The sequence below is a fragment of the Musa acuminata genome, chromosome BXJ3-3 (genome assembly GCF_036884655.1).
Source record: "Musa acuminata AAA Group cultivar baxijiao chromosome BXJ3-3, Cavendish_Baxijiao_AAA, whole genome shotgun sequence".
NCBI classification, from domain to species: domain Eukaryota; kingdom Viridiplantae; phylum Streptophyta; class Magnoliopsida; order Zingiberales; family Musaceae; genus Musa; species Musa acuminata.
The window spans coordinates 30,286,717-30,302,524 of NC_088351.1; the positions used below are offsets into that span (position 1 = coordinate 30,286,717).

General features: G+C 42.1%; 3 protein-coding genes across 3 annotated transcripts; all 3 read right to left on the reverse strand.

The window, feature by feature from the left end:
• Positions 1-2,611: 2,611 nt before the first annotated feature.
• On the reverse strand, positions 2,612-3,796 carry LOC135632682 (zinc-finger homeodomain protein 8-like). Its single transcript, XM_065141353.1, has one exon. It carries the CDS (start codon positions 3,548-3,550, stop codon positions 2,732-2,734), a length of 819 nt encoding a protein of 272 aa, XP_064997425.1. The 5' UTR covers positions 3,551-3,796; the 3' UTR covers positions 2,612-2,731.
• Positions 3,797-4,381: 585 nt separating this feature from the next.
• LOC135632683 (uncharacterized) lies at positions 4,382-6,178 on the reverse strand. The gene is made up of 3 exons (XM_065141354.1): positions 5,668-6,178; positions 5,467-5,585; positions 4,382-5,396 (listed from the first exon to the last, which is right to left on the reverse strand). Exons 1-3 carry the CDS (start codon positions 6,028-6,030, stop codon positions 5,249-5,251), a joined length of 630 nt encoding a protein of 209 aa, XP_064997426.1. The 5' UTR covers positions 6,031-6,178; the 3' UTR covers positions 4,382-5,248.
• A 3,283-nt stretch (positions 6,179-9,461) lies between these two features.
• Positions 9,462-10,225, reverse strand: LOC103979637 (uncharacterized). The gene has a single exon (XM_009395805.3). The coding sequence runs from the start codon at positions 10,159-10,161 to the stop codon at positions 9,520-9,522; it is 642 nt and encodes a 213-aa protein (XP_009394080.2). The 5' UTR covers positions 10,162-10,225; the 3' UTR covers positions 9,462-9,519.
• Between the last annotated feature and the right edge of the window lie 5,583 nt (positions 10,226-15,808).

Consider the following 15,808-nt stretch of genomic DNA (forward strand, 5'->3'; position numbering starts at 1 on the left):
TATTATTTATTGATTCTTTTTTAATCTATTCCACTCACTTTTGCTTAAAAAGATTTTTTTTTTCTATATTCGACTATAAGAAATATAGTTGGGGAAAAGATATGACATTTAAAAGTGACATCCAAAGTCAAAACTCTTTACTTGAAAATTGGAATCTTAGATGTGATTGATTCTATTATTTCCATTTTCTTTCCATCTCACTTTGAGTCACTTTACCTCCATATAGCTTGAGAGGATGGTGCCAACCTCCTAAAACATGTTGCATTCTGAGCCTCATAGCTAATAATAATACACTATGATGGTTCGCTAGATTTCGCAACCACAAATGGAAGGCTCTCTCTATCTCTATTCTCAAAATCCGTCTTCTTTACACGATGTAAATTACCTCATCGGTCTGAGGAACATTTGGTGTCTTCTCCTACCTCATCAACTCTCTACCATACACATAAGTCACCCTAACATTATTACTATTTTAGAATGTGATGCTTCTTTCGATCTTAGATATGGCTGGCAACAACTGGATTCGTCTTCAAATCTCCGTACACTGACATCATGTCTCTCCATTTTGCCAAATCTCTTTCACTTCACTGCACCATCTGATTATTATTTATTTGGATGCTCTCAACATCATCAAGTACATCAATCTTCAAGAAGAAAAAGATTCCATGGCAACTAAAGTCCATTATCCTCGACATTCAGCATCGATTTAGGATGCTTAAACGCCCAGTATCTCTTATATTCCTATATATCTAAATGTAAATGCCCACTTGTTATTTATTTATTTATTTTTATGGAAAAATCCACTGAGTCTCCTGTTTTTGGAGGACAAATTCCCCTCCTCCTCCTTACTCTTTTCATGTACTTCCATTTCCTAATTAATTTATATTTTTCTTTTAAAATTATCTGTATTCAAATAAAAAAATAAACTAAATCGGTTTTGCATCGTCAAAATCTCTCTTTATTTGTGCTCATATCATCAATTAATATTTCATATCATAGTCCTTTTGTAATCTAGACACACATTAATGGTTAATTATCATCACAAACAAACAATATTCTCATGATCACCAAATCAAAATTCATTTTTCACTTGCTGCTTAATTTAAAAATTATATAATGCTCGTTCTTCATTTGGTTCTATTCTTTTCACACGTTAAACCTAAACAAACAAACACATAAAAAAAAATCTTCCCTAATAGTTTGACTATGGCACAGAAATCTTTTTCATACCATCCATACATCTTATTTATATATATATATATATATATAATCATTTAGTCCTGTATTGATTGAGGAGTATGGGAAACAAGGACTCGTAAGTCCATGGTCTTCTTTACTTTTAAATATGTCTTTATGTTCCGAAAGGATCAAACCATGTGGGTACGTCGAAAACAGATAATTTCTCGTAAGCCTACAGGTTATATCAATGGTCGATCGATCAAATGATCTTTTATAAGATTCGAGCCCTTAGTTCCTAACAAATGAAATTTTTTTTTATTAGTCATCATTTTCCTAACCCAAATCCTGATCTAACCGTCTTCTCAGCAAAGACTCGTCCTCTTTCTTTCTTTAAGCTTTGCAAGGCACTTGGTGACTGTTGTCGAAGGGCATTGAGAGAATGATGTCCAAAGCTGGGGGTATATTCCATCTTGATAAGAAGAAATAATCCTCACAAGTACCACCTTTTGGCAACACATGCATGTATGCTTAAGAAACTCTCAGAAATATGCTGCATAGCTAATGAAAAGAACCCCTACCTCCCTTTCACCCCATCACCTTGCGTGAATATTTTTACTCAATATTAAATAAATAAATAAATAAATATTTTAATAAGAGATTAAAACCCTTATATTAATCTCTTATTTAATTATAAATTTTTAATCCGATATTTCAACTCTCCTACCATTATTTCCAACTGGCTTCGCTCGTACCATTATGACAGTCTCTACAGCGATGCCGAGAGCCAATTCTGTCCATGAAATCTAGCGTCGAACCGAGGTAGCGTGGCAGTATGTGATCATCATTATAGCATGTCATGATGGCCTCCCGAAATGATGATGCTCACATGGGCTGAAGGTGACGACAGAAATGCCACTGTTGGCTTCTTGAGCTTCCACCATCCGTTCGACGAAATGTCCAGACATCAGCACGCTCCTCTTGCCACAGAGTCACCAAACCACAACCGCCACGCTTGCTTCCAAGATCTGTTCGACGAAATGTCCAGACATCAGCACCGACGCACCGACCCGCAAATGCCACGGTTAGCTTCCACGATCTGTTCGTCGAGATGTCCGGGCATCGGCGCGCTCTTCTCGCCGCAGAATCGTCGAGCGGTGCCTGCTTCTTGATGTTTCGGGCTTTTGCATCAGAAGGAATGCCAGACGATCCAGCAGCAGCGGGTGGACCGGTCCGGGCGGGGGGGGGCACATATATAAACAAGTGGCAGCAGCCAAAACACACACGCAGCCCCCCCTCCCCACATCATTAGCAAGCGGACAAATAAAAAGGGCTTTCTTTTCCCACCATGCACAGGTCGCCATCTCCCAATCTCCTCGCGCACATTCCCATACCCACTAAAGTAATCCAAGCAAGTGCACATCACGCTCGTAAGTAAAGGAGAGGAGAATTAGGGGCTCATAGTACTAATCTTAAAGCCATCGTACCGTAGAGACATAGCTCGCTAATCTTCTGTTATTACCGCTAGAGACGTACATCATATGAAAGGATCTGATTAGGCGTGGATGGGAGGGGCGGAGGCGGAGGCGGAGGCGGAGGCGGCGTCGCGGGTGGCGGGGTCGGCGGTGGCGGAGTGGGAGGCGGAGGAGGAGGATGAGGAGGAGGAGAGGTGGCTCTTGTTGTTGTGCATCCAGACCTTGAGGACGTGCCGCTTGACGCCGATCTGGAGGCAGAACTCGTCGAGCGCGACGTCGTCTTGCTTCTGGACACGCCACCCCAGCTTCTCCGCGAAGGCCTGCATCTTCTCCTTCTGCTCCGCCGTGAACCTGGTGCGGAACCGCTTGCGGGACCCGGACGCCTCGGCGGCCGCCTCCTCGCGCCGCGGCGGCGTCTCCGACCCCACACGGCAAGCCCGATCCGGCCCCGCCTCCTGGCACGGCGGCAGAGGCAGCGCCGCGGCCAGCGGCGGGGGCTGCATCGCGTGGTACGGAAGCGGCATCGGGGCCGGGAGGAAGGCCGGGAACTGCGGCGGCGGCGGTTGCTGACCTAATTTGCTGTGATCCCACGCGGCGGCGGCGGCGGCGGAGGCGCCGGGTCCGTAGAGGAGGAGAGGCGGCCGGGGGCCAGCGACGGACAGGCCCTCCCGGCGGTGAAAGTTGCGGTGGCAGCCACACGCCGCGCACTTGAGGGCGTCCAGGCTGTCCTCCTCCCCGGCCGGCATGAACTCGCCGCACCCGTCGTAGGCCTGTCCCCCCATCGCCGCCGCATGGTTACGGAGGCACTCCCGGTACCTCGCGCCGCCGCCGCCGCCGCCGCCCGCTCCCTCCGCTTCCTCCTCCCTCCCCCCTGTGTAGGGTACCACGCTTAAGTCCATCACCTGTCGCTTTCTTGTTAAGCGGAAGACAACCCCAAAGCAAGGGTTTTCGCCGCACTCCCCGACGCCGAAATTAACCTTTTATAATGGTGGAAACAGGCCTTCCAGCTTCGAATTTTCCACGCCAATCGGGATCCGATGGCTTAATCCCCTCGCTCAAACCTCCCCCACCAACTGTTCGGCAATAGTCCCCTCACTATTTACCCTTTCATCGCGGAGTAAAACCCCCTGCTCGATCTTCATCGGCCGCTGCAGCACGCGACGAGGGGCTGATGCGTATTAAAGACCACCCACCGATGGGATCCCCTGCCACGGGACACGTGGATGAAGCTGGTCGGCCGCCGCGTGCCCGACGGGCAGACCCCCCCGGCGGGTGCGAGGGGATGCCAGTACGTGTCATCCTCTGATTCGAAGAGGAGCTTCTCTTCTCGGGAGGCCGGACCCACCACGTGGGAGAGTGTCAGCTTGCGCGGGGTGGGCTACGCACCGTCCGACGGACCTATCCAACGGCCGGGCACGCGGCAGTCTGAGCTCCGCGGGTCCCACTGGGTTCCGCCTGACGCGGGCCAATGATCGGGCGATTCGGGCCCCACCGTTTCGTCCTCTGTCCTCACCCCGATGCCCATGCCGCGTTGCGGTGTCGCGGCGGGGCAAGTTGGCGCAGGATAACGCCGAAGCGCACGCGGCTTATGATTCGCCGCGGTAGTGGGCCCCATCACGTTGACGTCCGTCACGGGCGGTCGATCGGACGCCCCCCCCCCCCCGACCCCATACGCGTTTCTATCTAGATTTATTACCGCGGTCACGTCGGCTCATCCTGACGGGTAAACGCGGCCGGATTACGCGATCGGGACCGACGGTGAAAGGACCGGAGACGACGGGACCCACGCGGAGCCATCAATCGCATGGGCGAAAACAATGCCATGCCCCTTTCGCGTGCGCCTTTATTCCGTTGGGTTTGTTTGTTTCCTTTGGACGGGCGCGGAGGCGAGCATTGACCCAGCCGTAGTGAGGTTCGCGTGCGTGCGTGCGCAAGAGTCCAATCTTGGGTTCGACTCTCTGATTGCAGCTGATTTGACCCGATGTCTCGATTCCGTGGTTGGAACGGTCCGGCGGAGATGAGCCGATTCGACACCCAAGGTTGTTGTATGGTAATTAATGCTTCTCCTTTTCGATACGACTGCGATTAGTGCATCAAAAAGCAGAGCACATGAACCGTCTATTTTAATATAAGTTCGATTAATAAATATTATAAATCCGATTTAAATAGACCTCGGTCGTTGACCTCCCGGTGCAGCAGCTGCGATGGAGGTCAAAGCAATGACGATGTCCGAAAAAGACACAAGAGTGTGGGTATCTTTTTCCAGCCACATGACAGGTCGGAGTCGTGGTGGGCCAGGATGGGTGTGGTCGGTGGAGCGATGAATGGGTCAGGCCGAGGAGGGTGGTCATGTCATGGCCCGAAAGCACAGGGTTCGTCAACTGCGGGTGCGACCGAAAGCAAATGATCGATCGCATCGCATATGGTGGCCAGCTATCGAAGCTTATCTTGAAGAGCCAACTGAGGTTGACTTGGTTTGACCCAACCATGATGAGAGATTAAGCTACTCCGAAGCTAAACATGGAACACACATCACTGGGATCGATGACATCAGATCCGACACAGCAGGAAGTACTCAATGTTGCTGCACTGCTGGACTAAGCCAGAAGCCAGAAGTTCTTCTGCCATCGGGTGCTGACGAGGTACCCCCCGACGCCATGGCTCTGCTTCCTCACCGCCATCGTCTGGCACTCGGCCCTGTCGATGCACTGCTCCACGAACTCCTCGTGGCTGCTCGTCATCATGCTGCAGTTGGAGGGGTGAGCAGAGTCAGACAAAGAGGTAATGGTCTCGACCGAAGAGCTCATGAAGTTACCAGCAGAGCGGAGATGGCTTGCTTTGATTTAGCACCAGAACAGAGACGTCGAGCTTCTTGACCTGGCCGAGAACCGTGGCCAGCTTGGGTCCTTGGATCACCAACACCTCCACTCTCACCTGAACACAGGCATGTATGGAAACCAGATAAAGCTACTGCGAGATGATGAAGAAGAACGTGAAGGGGAGGGGAGGAGATTGCCTGGGGACGAATGGCCTTGCAGATCGACCCGAGGGAGTCGATGAGGCGGGAGGTCTCCTCCTCCAGGTGAGCAGAGCCGGAGCAGTGGGGAGGGAGGACGTGGAGGAGGGTGACGAGGTCCCCCTTGTTCGCCACATGGGTCAAGGCCCACACCATGGCCTGCTCGGCGCGAGCAGTGCCGTCTATCAGCACCATCACCCTCTTCTTCTTGCTGCTGCACTCTCCACCTCTCTCCCAGCTCATCCTTCTCTTCTTCTTCTTCTTCTTCTTCTTCTTCTTCTTCTTCTTCTTCTTCCTCGCTCTTCCACCAATGGTGATGATGAGTGAATGGCTTGAAGCATATATCGCCTTCTCTTCGGTCATCAATATTCCCTTCACTCGGTTTCACTGCGAGCTGGAAAAGATTCTCTGGCATCATCAACTCCGTACTGCGTACAATGGCAGGAGCAAAGAGTCGGCAGCTGGGGGAGTAGGAAGGACACAGGCCTATCTCCTTCAAATCCATTAATTGATGACAGCTTAGACACACTTAACAGATAGCAGCAGAAGACACATCTGTCACGAGATCGAAACAGTAAGTTCAGCAACAGGGTGAGTTAGAAGCTCACGTAGTCCGGTGCACCGACCCCAACCCCACACCGTAGTTGTTGACCATGATCAGCTCTCCGAATGAGTGAAAGAAGAGCAAGCAATGTTCCACCCGCAGCTTCCTGCACAATGACAGTGAACAGTGATCGAAGCATGCTGGGTTTGCCGTACTTTTCTCTGTGACATGCCAGCATGAGCTCAGGCTATGGGCAAGGCCAACAGTGGAAGATGACGGAGAGGATAGGGTCCTCATTGAGCCAAGAGAAGGCTTTCGAGAGGCTCTTTCATGTCCTTGTGTCAGTCTGGCCGCATTCAAGTGTGTTGGGAATTGTGGAGGAGGAAAACTAGTTGATCAGTGCAGAATATTCTTTGGTGTTGCTGCATCACACGGACACGCAATGGGTAGTACAAACCCTTGTCAGGGCCATGTGAGGGGGAATGATTCCTACAATTAACCATTGTTCCGTAGGATGACTCCTCGGGGTTGGATACATTCTTGATCAGAGCTCGGAATGAATTCTTAGTGAGATGAGAGAAGGGATTGAGAGATGCTCGCCTCTTTGGCATTTCTCTCACTAACCTCTTCGTTGTTAACGCATTATATGGAGGATTAAAAATGAAACCACTTTGGGTCTTCAATGGTTTGAGAAACCAACTAATAAATCATTTTTATTAATAAAAAATATATGATACTATTATCTTGAGAGTTAATTATGGGGTTCAAAGTGAACCAACCTAATCGAATCGAATCGATTCAAAATAGGCTTGATCTAAATGGACTCACTAATGGTTCGATTTTGAAGACTATAAACTGTTTCAATTCGAGAGTATACTTTTAATCGATTTAAATTGATCAAAGCAATCCAAACTTCTAATTTTATAAATGATATGAGCTTAATTTCATAAATCTTATTATGTCGTCTAATTTTCAGTTCAATTTAATTGAACAAATTCATTTCAAGAATTATTTTTAAAAACTTAATTGAAATTATAAATCAATTAAATTGTTATCTGAATTAGACTAACTAATTTTCAATCGATTCAATTAAGTAAATTAAAATTAGTTTCTATTTACTTACTTAATTATTTTATTTTAATTAAACTAAATTAAAAAAATCGATTCGATCCTTAACGGTTTGATTCAAACCTAATTGAATAACACTACAGTTAATCATGTTCACATAATAAACCTTAATTGAAAATTAACTAAACTTTCTAATAGAAAATTCAGATTTATCTCCATTACCCACTTTATATACATGTAGAGAGAGGATCAGAGACTAAATTTATAGTTACAGAAAGAATATTTTATATCAAGACATCAATTTTGAATATATATATATATATATATATATATATATATATATATATATATATATATATATATATATATATATATATATATATATATATATATATATATATATATATATATATAGTTAATTTCACATCCTTAATCATTTTGTTAGTATTTTTCATTAACAATAAATTTTAAGACATTTATGAAATTATCATTAAATATGAAATGAAAAATTAAAGATTGTGGGTCATATTAATTCTACCATTTGAATTCCAAATAGAATTGGAATTATAATTATAACTAAAATCAAAATATTAATGAATAAGATTGCAACGGGCCTTAAAAGTCAAGGTTTTGGATCGAGGGTAGACTCCCACGCGACTCGACCACAAATATGTGGAGAGATTGTTTTAGCCCACATCGTTCTATCTTGAGCCCAATCTATGGAGGGAAGTCAATACAAGGAAGAGGAAGAAAAATCTGTGAAAAAGGTTTTCTTCCCTTCGTTAAATCTTAATATATCTTTTTCTCATCTTAAGAGCGAAAACATCCATCTTAATAGATTCGTTCCGAATCTAAGCTCAAATCTTATCTTTGTTGTTTATCATTTACACCAAAAAAACTCAAAAGTCACCGAAACTATTTTATGACATTGCATCTGCATCAGGAATTGGACAATGTTTTCTACATATAATAGGGAGGGAGAAGTAAGAGGAAGGCAGACGAAAGGATGGTGAACGAGAAGAGAAATGAGTTCATCTTCTTCTTCTTCTTCTTCTGCACTTGACCATGGATCATGCCACGGAGGGTTTCTACTGGTGAAGACAGCATCTCCTAAGCTGGTTTGAGATAGACCTAAACTATGTATCGATGCACATCGGAGTTCATCTCATCATATAATATGATGCATCCATAGATGTACCAACTTAGGGTGCTGCCTTCCACCTCATGAGATCTTATCGCCAGCACACAAGTGTTTCCTCTCTTTCTCTCTCTCTCTCTCCCTCTGATGCTTTCTCCAGTTGTGAGGTGATAGATAATAGTCCATATGGATTCAACAACGTACAGAATGAAATTTACGAGTACTCTACTCACAAAAATACAACTTGTCACTGACAGGAATGTAAATCCACATCGTCAAAGAGCGCAAGAGATCCAAGTATTGGTGGAACGAAATGGTCAACCCACGAAACGAGAACGACTAAGAGAAGCAAGCATATAATATAAGCCTTGGGAGCTACAGATCGGCTGCATGCAGCGACGGTGAGTGGGCCAAACTAATAATTGCAACACGATGAATCCTTTAACATGGGATTCGGTATCATATCGTCTTCCTCAAGCAACCGACAGCGAAATCTACATCGATCGAGGGCTGATCTCGATAAAAAGTCAACACTGTTCGCATCAGCGATTGACAGTCCCGTCTCGTTGCCGTCGTCGTCACTGGTCACGCTGCATCCGGCGATGGCGAAAGGTCGAGATGGACACTCGACGAATCGGATCGGATCCTCGCCGGAACCCGCCACCGACGGAGACCAGATGGCCACAAAGATTCGATCCGACACTGGGAAGGGCGCGGCCGGACTCGTGAAAGATTCACACGGGCGCAAGCGTCTAGCGAAAGGTCAACGCCCACAGTCGAGTCAACAAGGTCGTTCCCTCACTCCACTCTGTAAGCATGACACGAGGCCCGAGGGAGGAAAGGAAGGAGGATGTGGAGCCCGCCACAGTGGTGTGTAGCGGAACAGCTACAAGGAGTTACCGTAAGTCAACCATGCCATTGTGAAGGCCGCGGTAGATCTCATGCACTCACTCTAACACGGTCCGACTAATAATTAATTAGATGCTGCTTATTAATGGTCGATATTAGTGCATATAAAGCGATTACGATTTGACAGTTTGGATAGACGACAAGCAGGGCGACTAAATTAATACACACGACAAATAACAGTATTATTCGGCGTCTAATTTGGGACGTGTTTGTATGCCAATCTCGAACCGGCGATGGTGGTTGAACCGGGCCGGCGGGCGAGCGAACCGAAGGAGCGAGCCCGGGGGAGACGCACCGTCGCCTCCACGACGGAGCACGTGGCCTTGCAGGAGCCGTACAAGTCGAAGAGCCGGAAGCGGTCGGTCATGGACGCCACCCTGCGCGGGGCGTCGGTGGCCCCCCAGAGCTCCTCCATCTCGTCGCCGACGTCGGGAAGGCCCTTGGCGCACAGGGCGAGGGCGGCCGCGAACGGGTCGGGGGAGGCGGGGGCCCGCGGCGAGGGGCGCTTCTTGCGCGGGGTGGAGAGGTCGGACTGGGACCGGGCCGGGGGAGGGAGGGGGAGGAGAAGGTGGGCGTCGGTGTCGGCGGCGGCGGGGGCGGGGGGGAGTGGGGGCGCTTTGGGGATGCCCGGGCGCTGCTCCCAGGAGAATGGGACGGAGGAGGAGCGGGGGGAGGGGGATGCGGAGGGGGAGGTGGCGGCGGAAGAGGAGGACAGGGAGGAAGCGGAGCCGGAGAGGGAACTGGTCCTGGACCGGGTCCGGACACGGTGGCGTGTGGCACGGGGCTCCGCCGGGGATCTGGCGAGGATGTTGGAAGATGGCGGCGTCTCCTCCATCGGCTGACAAGAGAAGAGATGCGCTTGGGACGGGGAAGTGTTATTTTTACTCCCTCTTTGGCGTTCGTGTCATGAAGTGGGAAGGAAGGGATGGCATTCTTAAGGAAGGTTATATGCTGAACGTGGACCGGCAAATAGCATACGATTGACTGCTTGGAGGGTGCATCGCGGCCGTCGGGATGATGATAGTGAGCGAATCTTGAAGCGAAGAGGAGAGTGCCGCGCATGAGAAGCGTGGGTAAATGGTTGTTATCGGGAAGGGTTGGTAATGACGATGAAATGACGAGGGTGGAGACAGGCAGTATGTCATTTTCATTTTTCTTTTACGTGGGAGATGAGTCAGATGACTTTTCTATAGGCTATACAATACCATTATGCTTTATTTACATCTTTCCTTTAATCGAGTTTAAAATAATATCCTAAATCAGTTCTCGGAAAGCTTAATGTCATGATTGAAATCAAGTATAATAAATATAATATAAAATATATTTATTTTTTTGAATATGATAATCAATAGAATAACTTGAAACTCACAAACTAACGTATTATTTCCAAGATATCTACTTATCGTATAATTTTTAAACGATCATATATACTTATATGTAGATGAAAATAGAAAATATATAAATAATAATAATTACGAGTCTCTTTTTAAATCATCTTCTATCGGTGTGTGTGTGTGATTAGTGCAGTGAATAAAAATATTAGTTTTAAAAATCTCGTTCTATAAAATCGTTTCGACGGAATGAGTACAAAAAATTAAAATAAAAAATAAGATAGTTTACGAACCAGATTTTACGAAAGAGTGTAGCAAGTAAGGCAGTTTATAATTAAAATAAAAAATTTAAAGTAAATACAAACCAGATTTTTATAGTAGTTCAATTGTCATGACCTACATCCACTCTCGATTCTTCTTCTGTCAAGACCATCGACATCCACTAATGGTCTTTCTTCAATAGGCGAATACCAACTATCTTCTTGCAACTCAATTCTTCTTTAGACAGGCTTAGGAGAGAACATTTACACCCTCACTACCTCCTCTCTTAAATTTTACTAACACTTAGAGTTTGAGAGAAGTTCTCATAAGATTACAACAGAGTTTTTTTTTCTTTTTTACTCTCAATTCTTGCATTTTTTAACTAGGGATGAGAGAAGTATTTATAAACCTCAAATGGATTCAAACTTAGAGCCTCAAAGTGTCTCATCCCCAATTTTCGGGATACTAGTAGTACCATCGCTTGGGAGACTGTGTCTAGGCGGTACCATCGCTTGACACCCTATCACTAGGCGGTACCATCGCCTGACACTATCTCGGAGATTGTGCCATCGATGGTTCCACATGTTTGATCATTGTTTGGGCTTTTCACTTGACCCAACACAATCCAAACTTGGGCTCAATTGGCCCCTAATTGAGTTGACCAAATTACATTCTAAACTGTCTCAATTAGACTCTAAACTAACTCAATCTAGACATAATCAATTACAATCAAATCCTTTGTTTTCTAACATGTCATTGGTTCTTTCAACACTTCGTCCAATCCTTTGGCGCATCTTCCTCTCCTTCGTTGTATTACCCAATCAGCTTATTATCTTCTCACAACATTCGATCTCCTTAGCGCAATGCCCGATCTTCTTAACCCGATGCCTAAATTCACAGACCAAAGCCTTCTACCAACACATCGATCATCCTCTGGTCGGACGTCTAATCTTCTGATATGTTTGCTTTGACTCAACGTTTGATTCCTCTTGCTTTAATTGATTCATCTTTTTTTATTGAAGCTAGTCCTGCATCACTTAAATACATATTAGATAACATACATATCAATTGATTTCATCATCAAAATCTAAGATTCAACAATCACCTCCTTTTTTATGATGACAACCGACGGAGTTAACCTTAACTCCCCCTATCAATATGTCATATTGATATAACCTTAAATTCAAATTGAATTCAAGTCAAAGAAAATTTAATCATGAATATTTGTAACACATTATATGCATATTATTGCATTTCATACATCATTATTATATGTTTTGCATGTATCATCATAAATATTTTAAATCATCGTGGTATCAAAATATCAAAATATATTATATCCTACCATGTATGATTCTCATATCATCATACATTCTCCCTTTTGTCATCAACAAAAAAGAGAAGTGTAACTATCAAATTTTAGAGATATTAAAGTTTAGCTATTTAGTAAATTTCTTATTACTTTAGAATATTCAAGCTAGTGAATTTCTTTCTTCTTTTTTAGAAGTAGAAGATAGCTTATTTTTGTATTTTCTTGAAGTGTACAAGCTAGCAAGTTTTTCTTCCTTTTACAATTTGTAAGTTTCCAAATTTTACATCTTAAGATAGCAATTTTTGAAATATGTATAAGATAGCATGTTTTTGCATCTTGTGTAACTTAGCAAATATTGTTTCTCTTGATATTTGTAAGATAGCACTTCTTACTTCTTTTTTTATACGAACAACCTAGTAAGTTTTTCTTCCCCTTTGTCATTGGTAAAAAGAGGGGAATAACAATATAATAGTGTAATTCATTTCCCTGTACATCAATTTTCAAATCATCACATAAAGGATAACAAGAAAAGTTTAGTGTTGAGATATACTTGTAAAGTAAAATTCATGAAAGATAAGATCATATGAATATCAAAAGATATGATTCATTTTGATAAATATTCTCTTTCATAAAATGCAAGAAATCATTTGAGAATAAAAAGTGAGGAATCTTGATTCATATAAAGAAATTATCAAATTTTGATTCCAAGAATTCAAGACCGATCATGATATAGATTAAACTCATTCAAATTGTCAAATTATCAAAATTAATTTCAAAAGATTCTGAATGACTTACATAGATTTATTATTTTCTTGTTGAAAAGAAAAAGATAAGATAGAGACAGAGGACTTTTCAAAATGCATTCCCTTTTTAGTTGCTTTAATTTATATGATTAATTTCATGCCCAAGTTTTTTTATGTAAAATAAAAATATGCATCAACGTTTAACACCGAAAAAAAACTTTCATTACGGTAAAGATTACAAATATCATCATGCATAATTTCAAAATATAAACTCATTAATCATGATTTCAAATTACTATATATCATTAAATCATCAAGATACACATTATTTTTTCTTAAAAACATTCATAGGATTTATCTTAAGCATCAGATTTAAGTTTAATATTTTGTTCCTTTATTATAAAACATCCAATTTTTACGATCATTTTCAAAATTACTAGAAGGATAAGCATGATTCCAATTTTTTTAATAATTTACATATAATTTTTCTAAACTAATTTAAAAACAACTCATGAAATACATCAAGTTATTTCAAAATAAAGCAAAAGTGTTTTGGTTACCTTATCGTCGAAGCTGTTAAGGCATAATTTACCACCTTGCCTTTGTTGGTTTGTCCTTCATCTTCGGATGAACTTGATTCATCCCAAGCCGCCTTGAGTATTTTCTTCTTTTTTTAGGTTCATTTTTTTTCTTTGATTCTTATTTTAAGAAATTTTTAAGCTTTATTACGAGGAGTTCAAGGTCATCATCATCATCACTTGAGTCATCCCTTAAGTGGTATTCTATTATTCGAAATACTAAATCCTTTCTATTCTTTAGAAAATAGTTCTCATGTTCAATATAAGTCATTTCATAGGTCATCAAAGAACATATAAGTTCTTCAATCGAAAATTGGTTCAAGTCTTTTGATTATTGTATTGTCATTACTTTCAAATCTCAATTTAAAAAAAGAGATGGTAAAACTTTATTAACAAGTTCAAGATTTGAAAAACTTTTACCAAATACTTTTAAACCATTAACGACATCCATAAAACAAGTATACATGTTTATAATGGTTTCGCTTGGTTTCATACAAAATAATTCAAAATAATTCTTGGTTATTAAACCAAACAAGAAAAAATATGGCTTTAATACCAACCGTTAGGATCGAGTTGGCACTAAGAGGGAGGGGGGGGGTGTAGGGGGTAAATTAGTGCAGTGGATAAAAATATCAATTTTAAAGCATATGGAAGAGTGTAGCAAGCAAGATAGTTTGTAATTAAAATGAAAAGCTTAAAGTAATTTTAAATTAGATTTTTATACTGGTTCGGTCATCGTGACCTATATCCACTATCAATTCCTCTTCCGTCGAGGCCACCGACATTCACTAGCGATCTTCCATCAATAGACGAAGACTAACCACCTTCTTACAATTCTATTCTCCCTTTTATAAGCTCTTTTATAAGCTCATGAGAGAACTTTTACACCTCCACTACCTCCTCTCTTAAACTTTACCAACACTTAGAGTTTGAGAAGAGTTCTCATAATATTACAATAATGTTTTCTTCCTTTTTTGCTCTTAATTCTTATGTTTTTAACCACGGATGAGAGAGATATTTATAGGCCTCAAGTGGATTCAAATTTGGAGTTTAAAAATGTCTTATCCTCGGTTTTCAGGGTACTGATAGTACCATCGCCTGTAGTATTGACACTGGGCGGTACCACCGCCCAATCTGGTAGTGTCATCTCTTGGGAGACTGTGTCTGGGTGGTACCACTACCCAAACTAGAGGTACCACCGCCTGACATAGTCTTGGAGATTGTGGCACCGATGATTCCACCTGTTTAGTCACTATTTGGATCTTTCACTTGACTTAATATAGCTCAAACTTGGGCCCAACTGGCCCCTAATTGAGTGGCCTAATTATATTCTAAATTGACTCAATTAGACTCGAAGCTAACTAGATCTAGACATAATTGATTACAAGCGAATCCAATGTTGTCTAGCATGTCATTGGTTCTTCCGGAGCTTCGTTCGATCCTTCGACACATCATTCTCTCTTTCAGTGTATTATCCAATCAATATATTGTCTTCTCACAACATCCAATCTTCTTGACTCGATGCCCGAATTAACAAACCGAAGCCTTCTACCGACACGTTAACCGATCCTCCGGCCCGATGTCCACTCTTCTGACATATTTGCTCCGGCTCAACGTTTGATTCCTCCTACTTTAATTGATTTATCTTTTTTAATCAAAGTCAATCGTATGTCACTTAAACGTACAAGAAACATATCAATTAATTTCATTATCAAAATTCAAGATTTAATAATACATGCTTAATTCATATTAAAAAATATTTACATGTATGCTTTATAGTGAGATATTTACATGTTTACTAGTTCTAAAGAGATCATCTACAGTGTTCTTGTATTTTTAGAAATCGAAACTGATGATTCTTGGGCTAGACGTTATGGTTTCAATTCATACGCGATCAAATATGATTTGATCGATCTTTTTTTTTTTTACGTGAAATATATTTTTTAAACTTAAAATAAAAACTATATATTTTATTTTAAAAATATTTTTATTAGAAAAATCGCCAATCGATTCGGAATCAGAATCATCGATGTCTAGTGACATTATTATTATTATTATTATTATTATTATTATTATTATTATTATTATTATTATTGTTATTATTATTATTATTATTATTATTATTATTTATTTGAATTTTCTTAATGGATTTTTAAGTAATCCATTTCTTTTATTTATGTTAATGTTGATAATTCTCATGTAGATGTCAATTTGATACTGATGCATCCTCATTGTGCCATTTGCCCTTGTCCTTCTT